The sequence below is a fragment of the Colobus angolensis genome, unplaced genomic scaffold (assembly GCF_000951035.1).
Source record: "Colobus angolensis palliatus isolate OR3802 unplaced genomic scaffold, Cang.pa_1.0 Scaffold46, whole genome shotgun sequence".
In the NCBI taxonomy this organism is placed as follows: Eukaryota; Metazoa; Chordata; class Mammalia; order Primates; family Cercopithecidae; genus Colobus; species Colobus angolensis.
This window is the reverse complement of record NW_012118043.1, coordinates 4229672-4250448: the sequence shown is the minus strand read 5'-3', so window position 1 is coordinate 4250448 and position 20777 is coordinate 4229672. Positions and strand designations below refer to the sequence as shown.

At 36.9% G+C, this 20777-nt stretch overlaps 1 protein-coding gene across 1 annotated transcript in view; it reads right to left on the bottom strand.

Annotated features, from left to right (window-relative positions):
- Positions 1 to 20777, bottom strand: part of ATR (ATR serine/threonine kinase) — a 132584-nt gene that overhangs the window by 40168 nt on the left and 71639 nt on the right. Inside the window, exons 28-35 of the mRNA XM_011958085.1 lie at positions 19163 to 19341; positions 16349 to 16513; positions 14567 to 14658; positions 10840 to 10931; positions 9484 to 9661; positions 7940 to 8119; positions 7294 to 7453; positions 4146 to 4325 (exon numbers count right to left, since the gene is read on the bottom strand). Coding sequence (XP_011813475.1) covers positions 4146 to 4325; positions 7294 to 7453; positions 7940 to 8119; positions 9484 to 9661; positions 10840 to 10931; positions 14567 to 14658; positions 16349 to 16513; positions 19163 to 19341 — 1226 coding nt within the window. The remainder of the gene's footprint in view (positions 1 to 4145; positions 4326 to 7293; positions 7454 to 7939; positions 8120 to 9483; positions 9662 to 10839; positions 10932 to 14566; positions 14659 to 16348; positions 16514 to 19162; positions 19342 to 20777) is intronic.

Here is a 20777-nt window from a genome sequence, read left to right as displayed (position 1 = left end):
AATCCCAGCACTTTGGGAGGCAGAGATGGGAGGATCAGTTGAGGCAGGGAGTTTGAGACCAGCCTTGGCAGAACAGCAAAACCCTGTCCCCACAAAATAAAAAATTAGCTTGGTGTGGTGGCATATGCCTGTAATCCCAGCTACTTGAGAGGTTGAGGTGGGAGGATCACTTGAGCCCAGGAGGTTGAGGCTGCAGTGAGCCGTAACCATGCCAGTATACTCCAGCCTGGGTTGACAGACCAAGACCCTGTCTCAAAAATAAAATAAAATAAAATTTTAAATCAATTTTCTTAAAACAGAACTTTCATACAATAAAATTTACACATTAAGTACAAATTGGTAACTTTTGACATATATACACCCATGGAACCATCATTCCAGTCAAGAAAATGAACATTCCTAACTCTCTCGAAAGTTCTTATGGGCGCCCATCCTTGCCATCACTCTCCTGCCAACTACCTAGGCAACTACTGATATTTCTATTCATATACATTAGTTGTACCTGTTCTAAAATGTCACATAAATGAAATCATATAAGCACGTAGTCTGTTATGTCCCTCTTCTTTCATTCAGCATATCTATGACATTAATCCACCTTGTTGCGTGTACCAGTAGTTCATTTCTTCTTGTTGTAGGGTAGTATTCCATTATATAACTGTGCCACAGTTTGTTTGCCCATTCTTCTCTGGATGGCCAGCTGGTCTATTTCCAGTTTTTGTGACTAAAGCTACTATAAACATTTGTGTACAAGTCTTTTTATTGACATATGTAATTGTTTCTGTTGGATAAACATCTAAGAATGGAATGGAATATGGTAGATTTAACTTTGTATAGTCCCACCAGGTGCATTTTTGCATTAATAGGTATTGCTAGTCTTTTAGACTTCAGCCATTTTAGTGTATAATGTGTTATTTCATTGTGGTTTTAATTTGCATCTTCCTAATGACTAATGATGCTAAGCGTCTTTTCATTTGGTTTTTGGCCATTTGCATGTATTCTTTATGAAGTGTCTTTCCAATACTTTTGCAGATCTTTATTTCTTTTTTTAATAGACAAAGTTTTACTCTAACTCAGGCTAGAATGCAGTGGTGTCATCGTAGCTAACTGTAACCTCAAATACCTAGGCTCAAGTGATCCTCCTGCTTTAGCCTCCTGAATAGCTAAGACTATAGGCATCTGTCGCAATACCCGGCTAATTTTTATTTTTGTAGAGACAGGTTCTCACTCTATTGCCCAGGCTGGTCTTGAACTCCTAGCTTCAAGCAATCCTCAGGCCTCGGCCTCCCAAAGCACCAGGATTACAGGCCTGAGCCACTGTGCCTGGCCTCACAGATCTTTAAATTGTCTTACTAAGTTGTAGGGTTCTCTATAATTTAGCTACAAATCCTCTGTCATATAGGTATTGCCAAGTATTTTCTCCAAGTCTATGGCTTACCTTTTCATTTTCTTAACTGTCTTTCTTAGAAAAGGTTTTAACTTTGATTAAAATCTAATTTATCAGCATTTTTTTAATGCTTAATGCTTTGTGTGATCTAAGAAAACCTTTGCCTACCCTAAGGTTGTAAAGATTTTCTTCTATTTTTTCATCTAGAAGTTTGTAATTTTAGCTTTTCAGTTTAGATCTCTAATCCACTCTTTTTGAAGCAATTTTGTCTATGGTATAAGGTAGAGGTTGAAGAACATTTTTTTCCTCATACAGATATCCAACTGTTCAAGCACTTTTTGCTTGTAAATGGTATATTTTAAATTCTTTATTGGTTGTCATATAGAAGTAAAATAATCAGGCAATCTTGTTTAACTCACTCAATATTTTGAATAGTTTATAATATTTAAAATTTTCTACATATGTATTCATATCATCTGCAATTACTAAATTTCCTATATTTTTTTCCTTGTCCTTGTATCTTTTACTTCTTTTTTTATTTAAAGATTGCCATTTGGGTAATATTTTAAAATGACAGCTCTATTGGGATATAACATAAAGTTTACAATTTTAAAGTTGTTTTTAGTATATTTACAGAGTTGTGTAACCATCACCACTATCAAATTCCAGAACATTTTCATCACTCCAAAAAAAAAAATTGTATCAATTAGCAGTCACTTCCCAGCCCCAACCCCAGTCTCTAGTACCCATTAATCTACCTTCTGTCTCTATGTATTTGCTTATTCTAGCCATTTCATGTAAGTGGAATCATGCAATATGTGGTCCCTTGGATCTTCATGCCATTCTACAGTAGTCAGCCTCTATTCTTTTCTCTACTCATTTCTGTCTACATCATGTATAGGCAACCAGAACAAGAGAGGAGGCTACTCAGGTCTTTATGACAGGAAATTAGGGGTGTACGCAGAGGAAACAGAACCTGAAAAGTTGGTAGTCTGATGACATCTCTCTTCCCTAACCCTGACTTTAGTACCAGACAGAGATGGAAGAACTGGAATATCCACTATCAAATTCTGCTGTTAAGTACTGGTGAGTTTTTGTGTGCCTCTCACAAAGGCTTAGTATGTAAGTTGTTGTGCCTTACATACTAGAATAAATTCAGAAGATCTCTCCAACTGGAAAGGTGAAATTTACAAGTATGGTTTCAGAACCTGCCTCATTATCACTGCCCTTTAGGATAATACAGTTTTTAATGCAAATCAAGGTTAGTTTCTTAGGTGGCATGACATCTTCTTGTAACCAAGGAACAGGCGCTGGACTCCTATTTATCTTCATCAGAACGCAACACTTCCTGGATCTAAAGATCAGCACTGTCTGTGCCATTTGCTTTGGCTCTTGGTCCCATTTAGGTCTTTCTTGTATTTCTGATTCCTCTCTCTTCTCTTCATCCTCTTATTTTTGTTTATGTTCTTAAATTTATGGAGTCTATATACAATAGCTGTTTTTACATATTTATCTATAAATTTCATCATCTCTGTCATTTCTAGAACTATTTCTATTGATTTATTTTCTTCCTATGTATGGCTCAAATATTCTTGCTTCTTCATTCACATAGTAATTTTTTAATGGATGCTGGATATATTTTTATGTTGTCAAGTTTTAGATTTTGTTGTCTTGCTTTAAAGAGTGTTAGACTTTGATCCGGCAGGCCGTAGGGTTACTTGAAGATCAGTGTAATCCTCTTAAAGCTTGTTTTACTGCCTTTCTGGTATGGATATAGAGTAGTTTTTAGCCTAGGACTAATTTAGTCCTACTTCTAAACTGTGGCTCTTTTAAGGTCTTTACTGAATGCTCCATATTATGCAATGAGGCCTCTCAATCTGGCTGGCGGATTGAATAACTCTCAATCCTGTCATCTGAACGAATCTCAATCCCGTGTGAGCTCTGGAAATTGTTCTTATAGCCTCTGCATGTTTGTTGTTTCCCCAGCAAGTCTGTTATTCCTAGCTTGGCCTCATAGAATTCTGGATTATTCATGCACAGGCTGGTATTCAGCCAACACAATTCCTATGCAGATAGGAACTACTCTGTTTAACATTTTTCTCTCAGTTATCTGTCCCACAAATTCCAGCCACCTGCTCTTTGCTTTATTATTTCCTTTCTTCTACTTTTTTTTTCCTCCCCCTACTTTTTTTGTTCCTTTTCTAACCCGTTGGAATAGATACTTAGCTCATTAATTCTGAACCTTTATTTTCGTCAAATATATGCAAATAAAAATTTAAATCCCTTTTAAGAATGGCTTTAGCTGCACAGGATTTCATATGCCATTTTTATTATCATTCAGTTCAAAGTACTTTTAAATTTCCACTGAAAGTTTTCATTGACCCATGGATTACTGAGAGGTATATCTCTTACAACACCATCTATATAAAGTTTATTACCTAGTCAAGAAGTTATAAATTGGTTTTGCTCAAAAATTTTCAGGCTAGGATGTAGTTAACTTTGAGACAGATGGGGAGAATAGTGATTACTGGGTGAAGGGGAGTGGGGTTATAGAGCTCAAATAATATTCTATTTCTTGACTTGGTGGCAGTTTCATGAGTATATTTATTTTGTGATAATTCCAATTACTTATGTTATATACTCACTGAAAAGTCAAAAAAATTTCCTGGTTATTTTTATACATATCCTTTTCCATATAGACTTAAGTCACTTTACCCAGTCAACAAAGAGTTAACTGAAATTGCATTATACATATACTTGCCTTGTATTTTTTCATAATTGCATTGCTTTCAAAGTTGGCTGTTTCTTCCATAAATCGGCCCACTAGTAGCATAGCTCGACCATGGATTAACATGTTTTTACCCTCAGGTGGGGTTTCATTTTCAGGAAAACATAATTCAACACCTTTTTGAAGAACAATTAGTGCCTGGTGAACATCACCCTTAAAGAAAAAAGGCAACAATAAGCCTTTTAATTTAAAAACATATTTCTATTTTCTGTAAAAGTATTAGTTCATTAAGTATGTTTTTGTACAAATCCATGTGTAATTTCATGTTTATCTTTTGTTTGCCTCTTACTAAAGTAAAATTCTAAAACTGAAACATTGCTTCATTTCATCTTATTCATTCATTTACTAATTAATTTTATAACTGCAGTTGGCTGTCTGTATCCATAGGTTCCACATCAATGGATTCAACCAACAGTGGATAGAAAATATTAGGAATGGCTGGGCACAGTGGCTCACATATGCAATTCCAGTGCTTTTGGATGCCAAGGCAGGGGAATTGCTTGAGGCCAGGAGTTTGACACTAGCCCAGGCAACACAGCAAGATCCTGTCTCTACAAAAAATTTAAAAATTAGCCAGGTGTGGTGGCTCATGCCTATAGTTCTAGTTACTCGGGAGGCTGAGGGGGAAGGATCACTTGAGCCCAGGAATTTGCAGTTACAGTGAGCTATGATGCACCACTGCACTCCAGCCTGGTTGACAGAGCAAGATCCTGTCTCTTAAAAAAAAAAAAAGAAAGCTAGGCATGATGGCTTACGCTTATAGCCTTTGCTACAAAGCACAGGCTGAGGTGGGACAATTGCTTGAGGCCAGGAGTCCAAGGCATCAGTGAGCTATGATCATGCCACTGCACTCCAGCCTGGGCAACAGAGCAAGACTCTGTCTCTCTCAAAACATAAAACTTAAAAAAATATATATATATTATGAACAAAAAATTAAAAATAATATGAATAAGCAATACAAGTATAATAACTGTTTACAAAGCATTTGCACTGTATTAGGTATTATAAGTAACCTAGAGAAGTACACAAGAGGATGTCTGCAGGTTATATGCAAATACTGTGTATGCCACTTTATATAAAGGACTTGAGTATCCAGAGATTTTGTTATCCATGGAGAATCCTGGGACCAATCTCCCCATGGATATCAAGAAAGGACTATAATCAAAGTTCAGGGAACTGAAGACAATCATGAACAAATTAAAATCCCTGGCATAAAAAAGTTCATAGTCACGTGAGGAAAGAAACTATGTGAAATAACAGCATATTTGCTAAGTGCTACAACAGAGGAATATACATCGGCATTATACAGGATAGAGAAGAGAGTCCCTTAAACCTACCTAAAGAATATAGGAAAATGGAGGAGAACAGCAGTCAGGAAAAGTTATCAACGAAGAAAATTTGAATTAGGTTTTCAAGAATGAGTAGAAATCTTCTTGGCAGAAAATTTAGTGAAAGACATTCTAGGTAGATGGAATAATAATTTTAATTGGAAGAAAAGCACATAGTCTGATTTTAGCTGAAGTTTAAAGGGTTTTTGAGATGGTGATGAATGACACTGAGGAAGTAGGCCAGGACTTGATCAGAAAGGGATTTGTGTAGTTCCTAGAGTTCAGGCTTAATCCTAAAGGTATGAAAAATACTTTGTAGGATTTAATCTTTTTGAAGGAGCAACATGATTCGATGTAGATTTTAGAAAGATCAGAAACTGCAATAAATGGTGAGATCCTAAAAAGGTTGTTAACATTGTTAGAGGATGTAAATAATAAAGTCATAAATTAAAGCAGTGGAAATAAATAAGAGGGAGAGGATTCAAGAGATATTTCTAAGGTTGAAAACAAAGATTTAGTCTCCAGCTGGATGTGAAAAGTAAGGTTGCAGAAGGAATTTAAGATGATGTCCAGATTTCTGCTTTCGATGGGAGGATGGAATAAAGTCTTGTTCAGAAAACTAGGAAACGTGAGAGGAGAAACAGGTATTGAGTATTAGACAATAAATTGCATTTTGAACATATTGAGTTTAAGGTATTATAATACATAGACTAGCACTAGCTCAATAAAATGACCAGGTACTACTGACTAATGCACACTGAATAAATTGCTTTCCCCTCTCATCCAGGAAACATCTCCTCTCCTGTCCTTTCTCAGCCACCACAAGTTTGTGTAACCACAAATGGCACCAACAATAGTTGCTAAGTATCAATTCCAGAACATGCTATTACTATTAGTAATGCCTATTACTAATTCTAAACTGGTGACTAGCCTGAGGAGAAATTTAAGTAATAGCCATTTAAATCTGGGTTATAGGCTGGGCACAATGGCTCATGCCTGTAATCCCAGCACTTTGGGAGGCTGAGGCAGGTGCATCATGAGGTCAGGAGATCACGACTATCCTGGCTAACACGGTGAAACCCCGTAGAGACTAAAAATACAATTAGCCGGGCATGGCGCCTGTAGTCCCAGCTACTCAGGAGGCTGAGGCAGGAGAATCACTTGAACCCGGGAGGCAGAGGTTGTAGTGAGCTGAGATCATGCCACTGTACTCCAGCCTGGGCGACAGGTGAGACTCTGCCTCAAATAAATAAATAAATAAATAAAATAAATCTGGATCATAAACCTTGCAAGCAGTTCCAATGTTTAAAAAACCCCCTTCTCATTACTTTTGCTTTAATCTGAAAACTGCTGTGAACTTCTGTTCAGATGCTAGGCCCTTTCTGGCTAGATCAGAGCTGAATATTGACAGTAACACTGGCAAGTCCACAGAGAGCTAATTATCTGCCAGCGACTAAGTGACAGAGTTACATTCATTTAACCAACATTTACTGTATGTATACATACATAAGGTGAAAAATTAAAAGGTCGTTTTCCTCAAGGAAAATGTAAGATAGATGAAAACTGAAAGAACTCCACATTCAGCCTTGAAATGGGAAGGTATCTGGGGACTGTAGAGTAAAAAGAATAGTTACTTCCAGGCTATGGTAGATAACTAATGAAGAAAAGTGATAGAAAAGGAAGGTTCTTAATTTGGATTAGTTATGTTCTCTCAGTTGGCCTTTTAAGGAAGTACATAATTCCCAACAGAATATATATATATACACATCTGATGACATTTCCCTGGCCATTACCTTGGACCAGAGCCACTTTGCCCTTTCCACATACAGTTCAGCGAGTCGTGATTCCCCTGCATTAAGGAGAGCATTGTAGGCTGTCTGGTGGTGACCAGCCTTTCTAGCTACTCTGGCACTCTGCAGCCAGCATTCTCCAACCATTTCATCATAATCTGGTCTAAAGGAAGTAACAACACATGGGTGAGAGAGACCACTGATAAGTGTATGTGACAACTTAACTTAAACAATTTAAATCTAGGTCATAAACTCTGCAAGTAGTTCCAATGTTTTGAAAACCCCTCTTCCCAACACAGAAACTTCTTCATATACTATTTCAAAGGAATTAATGATTAATTTGTTCAAAAAGACTTGACTTAATTTTCTTATAGTGCTCTGTTTTACCTATTATAAACCTTATTTTTGATTTTTATCAGTAAAAAACATATCCCTCAGATATGTATTTAACATCTTAAAAAAGAGAAAGAAATGGTGTATAAAAGTGCTTCTTAAGTTCTAGGTTCCTTTCAACCAGATAGTGTAGCCCTGATAATTACAAATAGAAAAAGATAGAAAGAAAATTAAGAAATACAAATACCCCCAAATAATATCCAAATACCAAATTCAAGATAAGTGACATTTTTAAAATAAAAGTAATATGAGAAACCTTTTGTTGAGGCTTAGTAAAGCCCTCCGGAGAGCCAGGATAGGCTCCTTGGCTCTGTAGGAATTCTGGGTCATTTCTAGTCGAGCTACCCAGTTTAGAGAATCTTCTTGAGAACTGTCACCTGGAGAATGCTGGAAAAGTGGTCTGATGCTATGCTCCAACTCACACAACATGTGCAATCTGAAGATAGACAGAGCCTATGTTAAAATGTTATTACATTCAGCCTTATTAATCTCATATATAAAGCATGTACTTTGAATCAGAAATAAAGAATTTAAAATACACAGTTGTCTTTGGTAGAACTTTAATATATCCTTGCTAAGTAAACAATTATAGTTTTATCTTTTCAAACTGAATGTAAACACCAGTTTATGCTGGTTTATATATTTAGTGCTTTAGCCAGACATGGTAGTGTGCACCTGTAATCCCAGCTACTCAGAAGACTGAGGCAGGTGGATCACTTGAACTCAGAAGTTCAAGGTTGCAGTGAGCTATGATTTTGCCTGTGAATAGCCACTGCACTCCAGCTCAGGCAACATAGCAAGACCCCATCCCTTAAAATAATAAGTAAATAAATAAATAAATAAAATTAATTACAGTAAAATTTTTTAAATAAATAAATTTAAAAAATTTAAATTCCTAATTAAATTGGAGAATGATGGATAAAACTAAATTCAAATATATGAAAACCAAAACTTACCACCTAAATGAAGATAAAAGAAAACACGGATCCAGTATAAACCAACATGAGGTATTTGCATATATTGCTGGTGCTACTATAAGATGGCCTGGCATAGCAGATTTTTCTAAGAGTGATGGAAACTGTGATACATTCACTCTAGCTTTTTCCCCCTTGTATGACAGTCAGTGTCTATGACTCAGTGTTCAAGGCACAAGGATATAGCTGAGTAGCTACAGAACAGAATTAAACTCAGTGGTCCAATCTCTAGTTTCCTTAAGATATCACCAAATGGGTTGATACTAAATATAGCAAATTCTTCTAATTTAAAAAAATGTGCTATGTGATAAATTTCTTATACTTTAATTACAGTATTTAGTTTATCATTTTTCCTCAGGTAGAATTCACAGACCTAAAATGTTTTCCAACATTTTCTTCCTCACCTCTAAAAGTTAATCTTCTTTCTAGTAATGTGATACCTATATTTTTTGGGGAAATATCAAACACACTTCTAAATGAAAAGGAAAGGGAAACAATGAATAAATACCAAGCACCAATGTGCCAGGTGCTATAGATGTCTATGTTATAATTGGTTATATAGAAAGCAAACTATGACATTACAAGAGGACAAACATAAGTTCTTTTTATTGTGTGTTCCATTAGTCTCATAGTTGTCTTTCCTTAAAAGGATGTATGTTAGAATTTTTTTAACTGTAGGGTAATTGCGAGGTAAGAAGAATGAAAGAGCTATCTGGTGTAGCTTTGCATGATACCAAACACTCATCTTATTTACTCATCAAAAAATTCCAATCCTGTCAGGTGACATTTACAGGCCAGGAATATAAAAATGGAAACCCCAAAATACCTCACAATATATTCATATCCTCGTTGGTAAGAGCCTCTTTCAAAGCTTGCAGCTGAAAGAGGTACAATTTGTTCTGCTCTCACTAGTTTCAATGTGTCATAAAAAGCTGTGATATCTCTTTTTTTGGCTGATAATAATAGCTGTCCCAGTCTGACACTCCATGTTGTAGATTTTCCATCTGAAAAACAAATGAAGAGTCAAGAAATGTCCTGGTAGCTGGGTCTAAGACTCAGCTTTATTTCATTAGATAAAATGGTCAGCTGAAATATCAAACAGGGGGCTTCATTCCTTTTTGTTTGTTTGTTTTTTAGACAGAGTCTCGCTCTGTGGTCCAGGCTAGAGGGCTATGGCATGATTATAGCTCACTGCAGCCTTGAACTTCTGGGGTCCAATGATCCTCCCACCTCAGTCTCCAGAGTAGGTGAACAGGCATGACTCACCATGCCCAGCTAAGTTTTTAAAAAAACATTTTTGCAGAGACAGTCTCACTATTTTGCCCAGGCTGGTCTTGAGCTCCTGGTTTCAAGCAATCCTCCCATCTTAGCCTTCCAAAACACTGAGATTACAGGTGTGAGCCACCATGCCCAGCCTGGTTTCATTCTACTTTAAACAACTAAACAAGGCAATCATTAAACAGGCTAGGGCCAGGCGCGGTGGCTCAAGCCTGTAATCCCAGCACTTTGGGAGGCCGAGAGGATCACGAGGTCGCGAGATCGAGACCATCCTATCCTGGCTAACCCGGTGAAACCCCGTCTCTACTAAAAAATACAAAAAAACTAGCTGGGCGAGGTGGCGGGCGCCTGTAGTCCCAGCTACTGGGGAGGCTGAGGCAGGAGAATGGCGTGAACCCGGGAGGCGGAGCTTGCAGTGAGCCAAGATCCGGCCACTGCACTCCAGCCTGGGCGACAGAGCGAGACTCTGTCTCAAAAAAAAAATAAATAAATAAATAAATAAATAAAACAGGCTAAGAGATTAAGTATGAATGTTGCTAAGTTAATTAAGTCTGAATATTTATGTCATATTAAAATAGCTTTTTTTTTTCCTTTGAGACAGACTCTCTGTCACCCAGGCTGGAGTGCAGTGGAGTGATCTCAGCTCACTGCAACCTCTACCTCCCAGGTTCAAGCAATTCTCCTGCCTCAGCCTCCTGAGTTACTGGGATTACAGGCGTGTGCCACCACGTCCCCCTACTTTTTTGGATTTTTAGTAGATATGGGGTTTCACCGTGTTAGCCAGGATGGTCTTGATCTCCTGACCTCGTGATCCACCCGCCTCAGCTGCCCAAAGTGCTGGGATTACAGGTGTGAGCCACCACACCCAGCCTAAAACTGCTTATATTTTAAGAAGTAATTTTACCTGCTGACAAATAGTTTTCCACCAAATCCCACTGTGATAATTTCCAAGCTGCTTCCACTCTGTACGTGTTTAATTCATCTGTCCACTCGGATCTATTAAAAGAAACCCATATCAACTAAACTTTAATTTATTTAAAGTGACATTCACAGATTTTTCATTGGTTTACATCTCTATTTATTATATTTATTGAATTTGCATTATATTTTGTTCTTAGATACAAAATAATTATCTCTATCCAGCAACTACCCAGAAACTTTTAATCTTTCATCCTTCAAAAATATTTTTTCACTAATTACTTCTGATACACCATTCTTCAACAAATTAAAGTGTGCCATATATTAGAGCAGAGTTAATTCCTTAATAATAACTAAGCCCATTGCAAAAATAGCTGCATGCTTAATTTGAACAAAGAGCAAAGAAGAAAAAGAGCCAACTGAACACACATAAATTCAGAGATAAGCAGTTCTAATAACTTAGAATTCCGAATTAAATTTAAGACAAAAATACAGGGGGGCCAGTGGTATAACTCAGGGACAGCTGGGAGGCATCTAGAACAATACCAAGAGCAAAAGAAAGTTACAATGATTTGTCAACGGCATAACGAAGTATATAAAACTAGCTACCTAAAATATATAACTATTTTTAAACTACTTTCAGTTAGTTTAAAATTTGAGTTTGCAAAACCAGTATGATATAGGCTAATTATTTTGTTCTAAGCATTCTACCTAGGTGACATTAGGATGACCAGTGATATTTGAGATCATGACTACACAGAAACAGCTAGGCCTTCCTCATGTTTCTTTTTTATTAATCATACTGTCTGAATTTCTGCCATATGTTTAGATCCTAGGCTAGGCAAAATTTTCCATTTAATAATCTAATAACACTGCATACAGCACCTATATATCCATATTATAAATAAAGTAAGAGAGAGGCTGGAATCAATATCCTCGAAAGTTTTCCTTGCTCTTTTTATTACAGTAAAAACACATAAAGAAAAGATAACAAGTGATCTAACAAGTTTCAATTTTAAAAATTTTAAAAATAGCAGCTAGAGAATGTTCCAATTTCTAAATTTATGACCACCACCAAGAACAGTTTAGAATAAGGCTAAAGAAATACAACTGAAATGCAATTTTCAAAAGTCCAATTTTGAACGACTCTACAAGCTTACCATCAGACATCAAAATATAAAAATTTCAGAATAAAAATCTCAGTAGAATTAGGCAGTATTTGTTATCCAAATGTGGGATAACAGATTACCTATGGGATAACAGATAACAGAGGGGATGTGTCACAAGAAGCCTTATAGCAAAAAGTACCAATGGCAATCAGGATCAGGCTGTGACAATGTATCCACATAAATGGGTACATTAAAAAGAATGATAAATAGGGTAAGCACAGTCAATATTTTAGGAAAAATATTTGCTTAATGCAAATAGAAATTACCCCAAGAAAAACATGCCCCATCCATAATCACGTGCTTCACCATGACACAGCACCTCTTCATTGAATATTGACGCATGCCTCTTTCCCAACCCAAATCAGGAGGCTCTATGTATCCCAGACCCAAAGAGAAGAAAAGAGGAGTCTGAATGTGTAGTCTACATCAAAAAGAAATTTGACACCCCAATTTGAGCCATGACTCTTTCCCAAATCTCTGTAATCTATCTATTCATAAAGTCTCTCAACTAATCAGGAGAAACACATCTAAACATATAAGCATTCCTTCTCTACTTCTGCAAAACTTCTCTTGTGATTTCATAAATTCCACTACTGTGATACCATCTGACCAACAGTGAACTTCTCTGCCCTTAGACATTGTAGAATGATAGTCTTTGTGAATCACAGTTTTGGAACCTATACAAACAGTACTTAGAAAGGGCTGGCTTCAGAATCTATAAAAAGCTTAAATAAATCAACAAGCAAAAAACAACCCCATTAAAAAGTAGGCAAAGGACATGAGCAGACACTTCTCAAAAGAAGACATACAAGCAGCCAACAAGCATATGAAAACATGCTCATCATCACAATTATTTGAGAAATGCAAATCAAAGCCACAATGAGATACCATCTCACACTAATCAGAATGGCTACTATTATTATTTTGAGACAGAGTCTCCCTCTGTTGCCCAGGCTGGAGTGCAGTGGTACAATCTCGGCTCACTGCAACCTCCATCTCCCAGGTTCAAGCAATTCTCCTGCCTCAGCCTCCCAAGTAGCTGGGATTATAGATGTGCACCATCACGCCCAGCTAATTTTTGTATTATTTTAGTAGAGATGGGGTTTCACCATGTTGGCCAGGCTGGTCTCGAACTACTGGCCTCAAATGATACATCCGCCTTGGCCTCCCAAAGTGCTGGGATTAAAGGCATGAGCCACCGCACCCAGCCCAGAATGGCTATTATTAAAAAGTTAAAAAAATAACAGATGTAGAAGGGGTTGCAGAGAAAAGGGAATGCTTACAAACTGTTGGTGGGAATATAAATTAGTTCAGCCACTGTGGAAAGCAGTTTAGAGATTTCCCAAAGAACTGAAAATAGAACACACAGCAATCCCATTACTGGGTATATTCCCAAAGGAAAATAATTCATTCTACCAAAAAGATACATATACTCGTATGTTCATTGCAGCACTATTCACAATAGCAACGACATGAAATCAACCTAAGTGCCCATCAATAGTGGATTAGATAAAGAAAATGTGGCACATATACATAATGGAATACTATGCAGCTATAAAAAAGAACAAAATGGGAGCTAAACATTGGGTACACATGGACACAAAAATGGGAACAACAGAAACTGGGGACTACAAGGGGTGGGGGAGGGAGGGAGGCAAGAGTTGAAAAACTATCTTTTGGGTACTATGCTCACTACCTGGGTGACGGGTTCAATTGTATCCTAAACCTCAGTATCACGTAATATGCCCTTGTTACTAACTTGCACATGTAGCCCCAGAATCTAAAATAAAAGTTGAAAAAAAAGAAAAAGGTGGCTTCAGAGTAGTCCAAAAATAGTGGCCTGTATATTCTTTGGCTAACTGAGATCCCATTCCCTTTTGACCAGATTTTACTGCTCAGAATAGCTATTTAGAGTCTGATGAATAAATCAAGGAATACAGCTTTCAGCTCTCACAGCAAAGCAGCTTCAAGAGCAGTGTGCTAATCTCCACATTTAATCTCCAGACTGGAAGAACTACTCAGCCTTAATTTTTTTGCCACACATATGTATTATTTTTTGTATAATTTGATTTTCAATAATAAACCCACCATCTTTAGGAAAGGAAGGCTGCTTTCACATTCATCAATCATTTAGGGTAAAACAGTGCACACAGTCTACAGTGGTATTCCATCAATCAGTCACAAAGTTCGCTCTCCCACCTCTAGTACAGAAAACAACTGGTATTGATACTGTAAGCAGAGCATAGATGCCCTTTGAGGCCCAGGAAGTCCCATATGAGCCTCACCAATAGCCGGTGGGTTCTAGAAGTTCCTTGTGTTAAAGCAAATCTTATTCAAGGATGGCTCTTTAGATAGAAGCTGTTAAGTGGTAGATTGACTATGAAAAATTTGAGGAAAAAAAAATGTTGGTGCTTATCTCCAATACCATGAAAACACATAAAACATTTATTACTCTACTAAACATTAAGTTACACAATTCACTAATTAAAAATTTCCCATTCAGATAAAATAACAAAAGAAAATCATTATTTTATAAAATATTACCTGTTAGCATGTACTCCATTCACCTGAGTGATAACAGTAGACAGCTGACCAAGACCTAACATGGACTTTACTACACCATGATAATGAATGATCTAGAAATTTAAAAATATTTAAAATAGCAATTATCACTTCAATAATAGTTTGGGGACCAAAAACAGCTTAACTGATATTCTTTAAAAATTACTATTTACTTTATTGCCCTTTTTTAAAATTATTATTATTATTTAAATTTTTTGTAGAGACAGGGTCTCGCCATGTTGTCCAGGCTGGTCTCAAACTCCTGGGCTCAAGAGATCCTCCTGCCTCAGCCTCCCAAAGTGCTAGGATTATAGGCATGAACCACCATGCCCAGCTACACCTTTCTTAATTTAACAATTGACTTTCTTACTTACATGCAGGACCCCCATCACAGTCCTAACACATTTAAAGTAACATAAATAAATGTAGACAACCTAGAAAATCTCAGATTGAAGTTACTATATTTTTCCAGATTTGGACTACTTTTTGGTTCAGATCAAATATTAAAAATATCTAATATCTTTGATATTCTGTTTAGAGATTGTCATATTTCTCACATTAACATTCAAGCTCAAAGGTCCTGATGTTTTCAATATGGATTTCAGGCTTTAGCAACTAAAAAGTTAAAGAGGATTAGGTACTATCCTTTAAAACGAAAATAAGATTGTGAAAAATAAAGAACTTATATATTGTGCTTCTGAGAAACATGTCAAATATGACAGAAGGCATCATCCCAAAATTAGAAAGAATCTAAGGCAAGATTATAAATTAATGATTCTAAACCCCTTTCCCATCCTAATAGACACACAACTTATTCCCATTACTAACTGTAACTCAGTGATTCTACAGGACCATTTTAGAGACGTGCAGGTGGGTGAGTAGGATGGGGGTAGATGTATAAAATATGAAAATCTTTCTCAGGGTATGGAGAATCCCTCCTTCTACAAATTGATCCATGGCTTACACTTTTAATAGCAAACTAAAAATATATACATTTTAGAGTTATTAAATGAACATTTTAATACAGATATACTCCATAATAAATCTCATTCATTTAGGGAATTTCTAAAGTCATACAAATATAGTATTGGAAGGGATATATTTTTTTTTGTTTTGAGATGGAGTTTCACTCTTGTTGCCCAGGCTGGAGTGCAATGGCACGATCTCGGCTCACTGCAACCTCCAACTCCTGGGGTCAAGCATTTCTCCTGCCTCAGCCTCCCAAGTGGCTGGGATTACAGGTGCCTGCCCCCACGCCCAGGTAATTTTTTGTATTTTTAGTAGAGATGGAGTTTCACTATGTTGGCCAGGCTAGTCTCGAACTCCTGATCTCAGGCAATCCACCCATCTTGGTCTCCCAAAGTGCTGGGATTACAGGCGTGAGCCACCACACCCAGCCTGGAAGGGATTTTTAAAATCATCTAGTAAAGTCTCTAATTTTATCTGTTAGGAAACTCAAGCTTAGAGAGTTTTCCAGACACTCTGTGACACTGATAGAAACAGTATTAAAACTAAGGTTTCGGCTGGACGTGGTATGGTGGCACACGCCTGTAATTCCAGCTACTCGGGAGGCTGAGACAGAATTGCTTGAGCCCAGGAGGCAGAGGTTGCAGTGAGCCAAGATCGTGCCACTGCACTCCAGCCTGGCCGACACAGTGAGACTCTGTCTCAAAAAAAAAAAAAAAAAAAACACAAAAACTAAGGTTTCCAGAGTTCCTATTCAGGGCTATTTTCATTACAGCTGCCTTTTAATTATTATCTTACCTGGTCTGGTTCTAGTTGAATAGCCCTATCATAACAAGCAGTGGCATCCCTCAGCAAACCAAGGCTTTCATGTTCAAGGATCTGTTCTTTTAGAGATGGTTCTGCCTTTCTAATTGCGCTGACTCCGGCCACTCCATCAGGTTCATGCATAGCAGCATACAATTTCTTTGTTCAATGATTAAAAAACAATCAAAAACAAGAAAAAAATACAACTGGAAATAAAACTATAAAACCACCTATTTATATTGAAAGAGCAATTTTTTGAGAAATTTTTCCTCAAAGTAATAGTAAGCACTTGTTTCATGGCAGAGTCACAGTAAAATTATAAACTTATTTCCAGACATTCTATCCCTCAACATTCTTATTCCTCTTAAATACAAATCTATCAATAGCTGTTATTGATCATAAGGGTTATAAAGAATCTCAGGATCCTAAAACTGTCTAGATCCAAATGATAACACATTCTATTGAGTACAGTTTATAAGAGTTTTATTGAATTTTTAAATTTTTAAAAATTTAAATAACCATTTTAATATATTGTTATTGAGATGCCTTTAAGAAAACCAAGGCAGCAATCTGGGCTCAAAGGAGATATTCAAGCTAAAGATAAAAATTTAGGAATCAATTAGCACAAAGGCATTCTCTCGCAACATGAGAAAGAATGGGATGATCTAGGAAATGGATAAAGAAGAAAAGAAGGCTGAGGACAGAGACTAGAGTTTCTACATTTATCAACAAGGAAGAGCTGGGCAAATGAAACAGGAGAAGCAAGAAAACTTGGAAGAAAACTGGAGAATAAAATATCCCAGAAGCCATGGGAGAAAAGCAAATGTCTTAATGAGAACGGCATGGTCAATGATACTGAGGTTAAGAAAATGAGGTCTGGGAAAAATCTACTGGATTTAGTAACATGTGGGCACCAATTTTCTTAGCAATAATAGTGTCAAGAGAAAAGAAAAAGAGAAGTCTTGTCAAAATGGGAAGAGTGAATAAGAAACAAAGAAGTGATTGCAGTATAAGGAAACTAGACAATTATTTCAAAAACTGGTTATGAAGTTCTGGAAACAGAGAGATGGGATGTATCTAAAGGAGAAGGTAAGATCAAGGGAATTATAAAAAGTTACGACTTTACCAGAACATGTCTATATGCTCTATATACTCTGGTTCCCAAAGAGAAATTAATTACACTAGAGAAAGAAGGAATATATGAAGAAGTTATATCTTGAAATTGAGAACACAAGTAGAAAGACTGAATTTTGAGAGGAAGAAATCCTTCCTTAAAAATAACAGAAGAAGCCAGGCACAGTGGCTCAAGCCTGTAATCCCAGCACTTTGAGAGGCCAAGGCAGGCAGATCATTTGAGGTCAGGAGGTCAGCCCAGGCAACATGGAAAAACCCACCTCTACTAAAAATACAAAAAATTAGCCAGGTGTGGTGGCAGGCCTGTGGTCCCAGCTGCTCGGGAGGCTGAGGTGGGAGGATCCTTTGAGCTTGGGAGGTGGAGGTTGCAGTGAGCCGAGATCATGCCACTGTACTCCAGCCTAGGTGACAGAGCAAGACCCCATCTCAAAATAAACAAATAAACAAAATAACAGAAGGGAAGAAAAAGAATATGGTGCAGATGCTGTGCATTTGCAGATTTTTCTGAATGAATGATGAAGCAAGATCGTCAGCTGGAAGCAGGGAAACAAAGTGAAGATAAGAGATAGTCATCTCGACAAGTGGGAAAGTAGCCTTACTAGAGAAACACAGCAGGCCGGAAGGTAATGTTAGAGTACTGCAGTTTTAAAGATGTTTGAGATCATGAACTTAAACTGAAACCAGTTATAACACCCACTGTGTAATTTTTCTCCAGCTGCTTACATGGTTGGAGTTTTACAAAGGGAGTACAACGCAGTGGGAAAAAGACAAGAAGTTGAGCATCACTCTAAGGGAACGATTTTAACCATGAACCATAGACTTAAAGCTGGACAAGGAGGAACACAAAGACAGGATGGGGCTAATATTCATCTTAAGACTGCAAGTTACTAATTTTCTAGTTCTCTTATCACACTTTGCTTTTTTATTTGAAAAGCCCACCAATCTTAAGCTCTTATTTAATTCCACTGTATTCGCCTCACCTGCTTGCTCTTACTTTCTTTTCTTCCCTACACAATCATAACACTGCCTAAATCATTATTTCACCAGCATTTTCATGCCTGATACCTGACATAACCAACACTTCCCCCCATCACTCACTCCCAAATTCAGGACCACAATTCTCACAAAGAGAAGAGTAATTCCTTGAATCGTGGCCCTTCCAAACTCCTCCTCCAGAACTGCCACAGGCATTTAGCTAAAATCCCATTGTGACCATAACACTTCCCTAGTTCACACCCTCCAAGAAGTCTGTGCAACTTAAAAAGTCCTCTATTATTTGTGATCTTTCCTCTGCCATTCCAAACTGACACTTTACTCTTTGGCATATACCATGCTCTTTTCAAACACTCCACAGAGATGCCTCTGCTTATAATGTCTTACCTCCCTATACTGCTCATTTTTTAAGACACCATCTCCAAGAAGCCATTCCTGACCTCTTGGCTCATCCGCTTCCATCTGCCACCCTATTCCACATGGATGAGTTATGTGTCCTTCCTCAGGGTACATGTGTGTTACTATACTTAAAATATTATACCAAATCGATGTTTATCTCTCCCCATTAATCTATAAGCTTCGAAGCATAGCATCTAAAACATTCAATAAAATGAACAACACAAACATAAAAGACTGGCTACGTTAATTTTCATTATTAAATTCACTACATTAACTTCAGACCTGTAAAAATCCAAGATGTTCCTGAATATTTTGCTTCTTTTCTGTAATAAATGATTCAAAGTGCATTACAGCTCGTGTGTATGCTTTGGAGCGAAAGGAAGCTACTGCCAGAGTATCCTGGGGTATGAGGTCTAGAAAACGGGTTACACTCTGATAGTCTTCATAATCCACAGTAGATACTAGATCATAAAAAAAGAAGTTGAGTAATTAAAGACTTTCAAGATAAAACTTTAAAAGTGTCAGTTTAAGTAAGTTCAATTTATTTCACTAAACAAATTAATCTGAATGTATTAGGATATATTTAGAATGTAACTAACAACAGAACAATTATTCAGAGAGTCTTGCTCCAACTCTGCCATTGTAACTTACCTTTCTTTGGATAATCATTTAATTTACTGAGCCTCTATTTCTTTACCTACAAAAGGAAAACGTTAGTATCTGTCTTGCCTTCCTTACAATGTTGTTGGTGAGGATTAAATATCAATCTATTATTACATTTTGAAAAGATATAATGATACAAAAGATACAAGATTAGTTATTTTTTGATGACTATAAAAAATGATTAAATGTAGCTATTTTGTAGGGAAAGTACAGAACTATGGAAATAACCTTTTTTAAAGTTTAGAATTCTTTTTTTCTCACCTATTTTTTCTTGGTTGCCAAATGTACAGTATCACCAATTAAAATAGAAATTGAAAGTAAAAGTGCCTTCAAAGTAAAACCACAAGTACTTTAGGATAATTTTTCAAGAGTGTACAAAAAGACAAAAATTAAAAACTTCTAAATGAGGACAGTCTAGTTTATAAATTGTTATTTAAAACTTCTAAATTTTAATGATTCATAACAGCATGTAGAAAACAGGAAACAAATTTCTTCAAAATTTAAATAATTAAGGTAGTATATTTTATTTTTTATTTATTCACTTTAAAAAATTTATTTTGATCTCACTCTGTCACGTAGGCTGCAGTGCAGTGGCACGATCATAGTTCACTGCTGCCTTCACCTCCTGGGCTTAAGTGATCCTGCCTCAGCCTCCAGAGTACCTGGGACCACAGGCATGTGCCACCACGCCTGGCTAAGTTTTGTATTTTTTGCAAAGATGAGGTCTCATTATGTTGCACAGGTTGATCCTAAACTCCTGAGCTCAAGTGATCCTCCCGCCACGGCCTCCCAAAGTGCTAGGATTACAGATGTGAGCTACCGTGCCTGGCCTAAGGTAGTATATTCTAAACAGATGATATTTAAAATAATCTTATTTTAAACCTTATTTCCATCAAAATTTGCAGATGATTTCAAATTATCATTTTTTTTTTTTCTTCTGGAGACAGGGTCTTGCTCTGCTGCCCAGGCTGGAGTGCAGTGGTGTGATCTTGTCTCACCGTAGCCTCAACCTCACAGGCTCAAGCGATCCCCACACTTCAGCCTTGCGAGTAACCTGGGACTACAGGCACATACCAACCACACCCACTAATTTTTGTATTTTTTGTAGAGATGAGGGTCTCTACAAAAATGTTAAAGAAATGGAACACTTTTACACTGTTGGTGGGATTGTAAACTAGTTCAACCATTATGGAAAACAGTATGGCGATTCCTCAAGGATCTAGAACTAGATGTA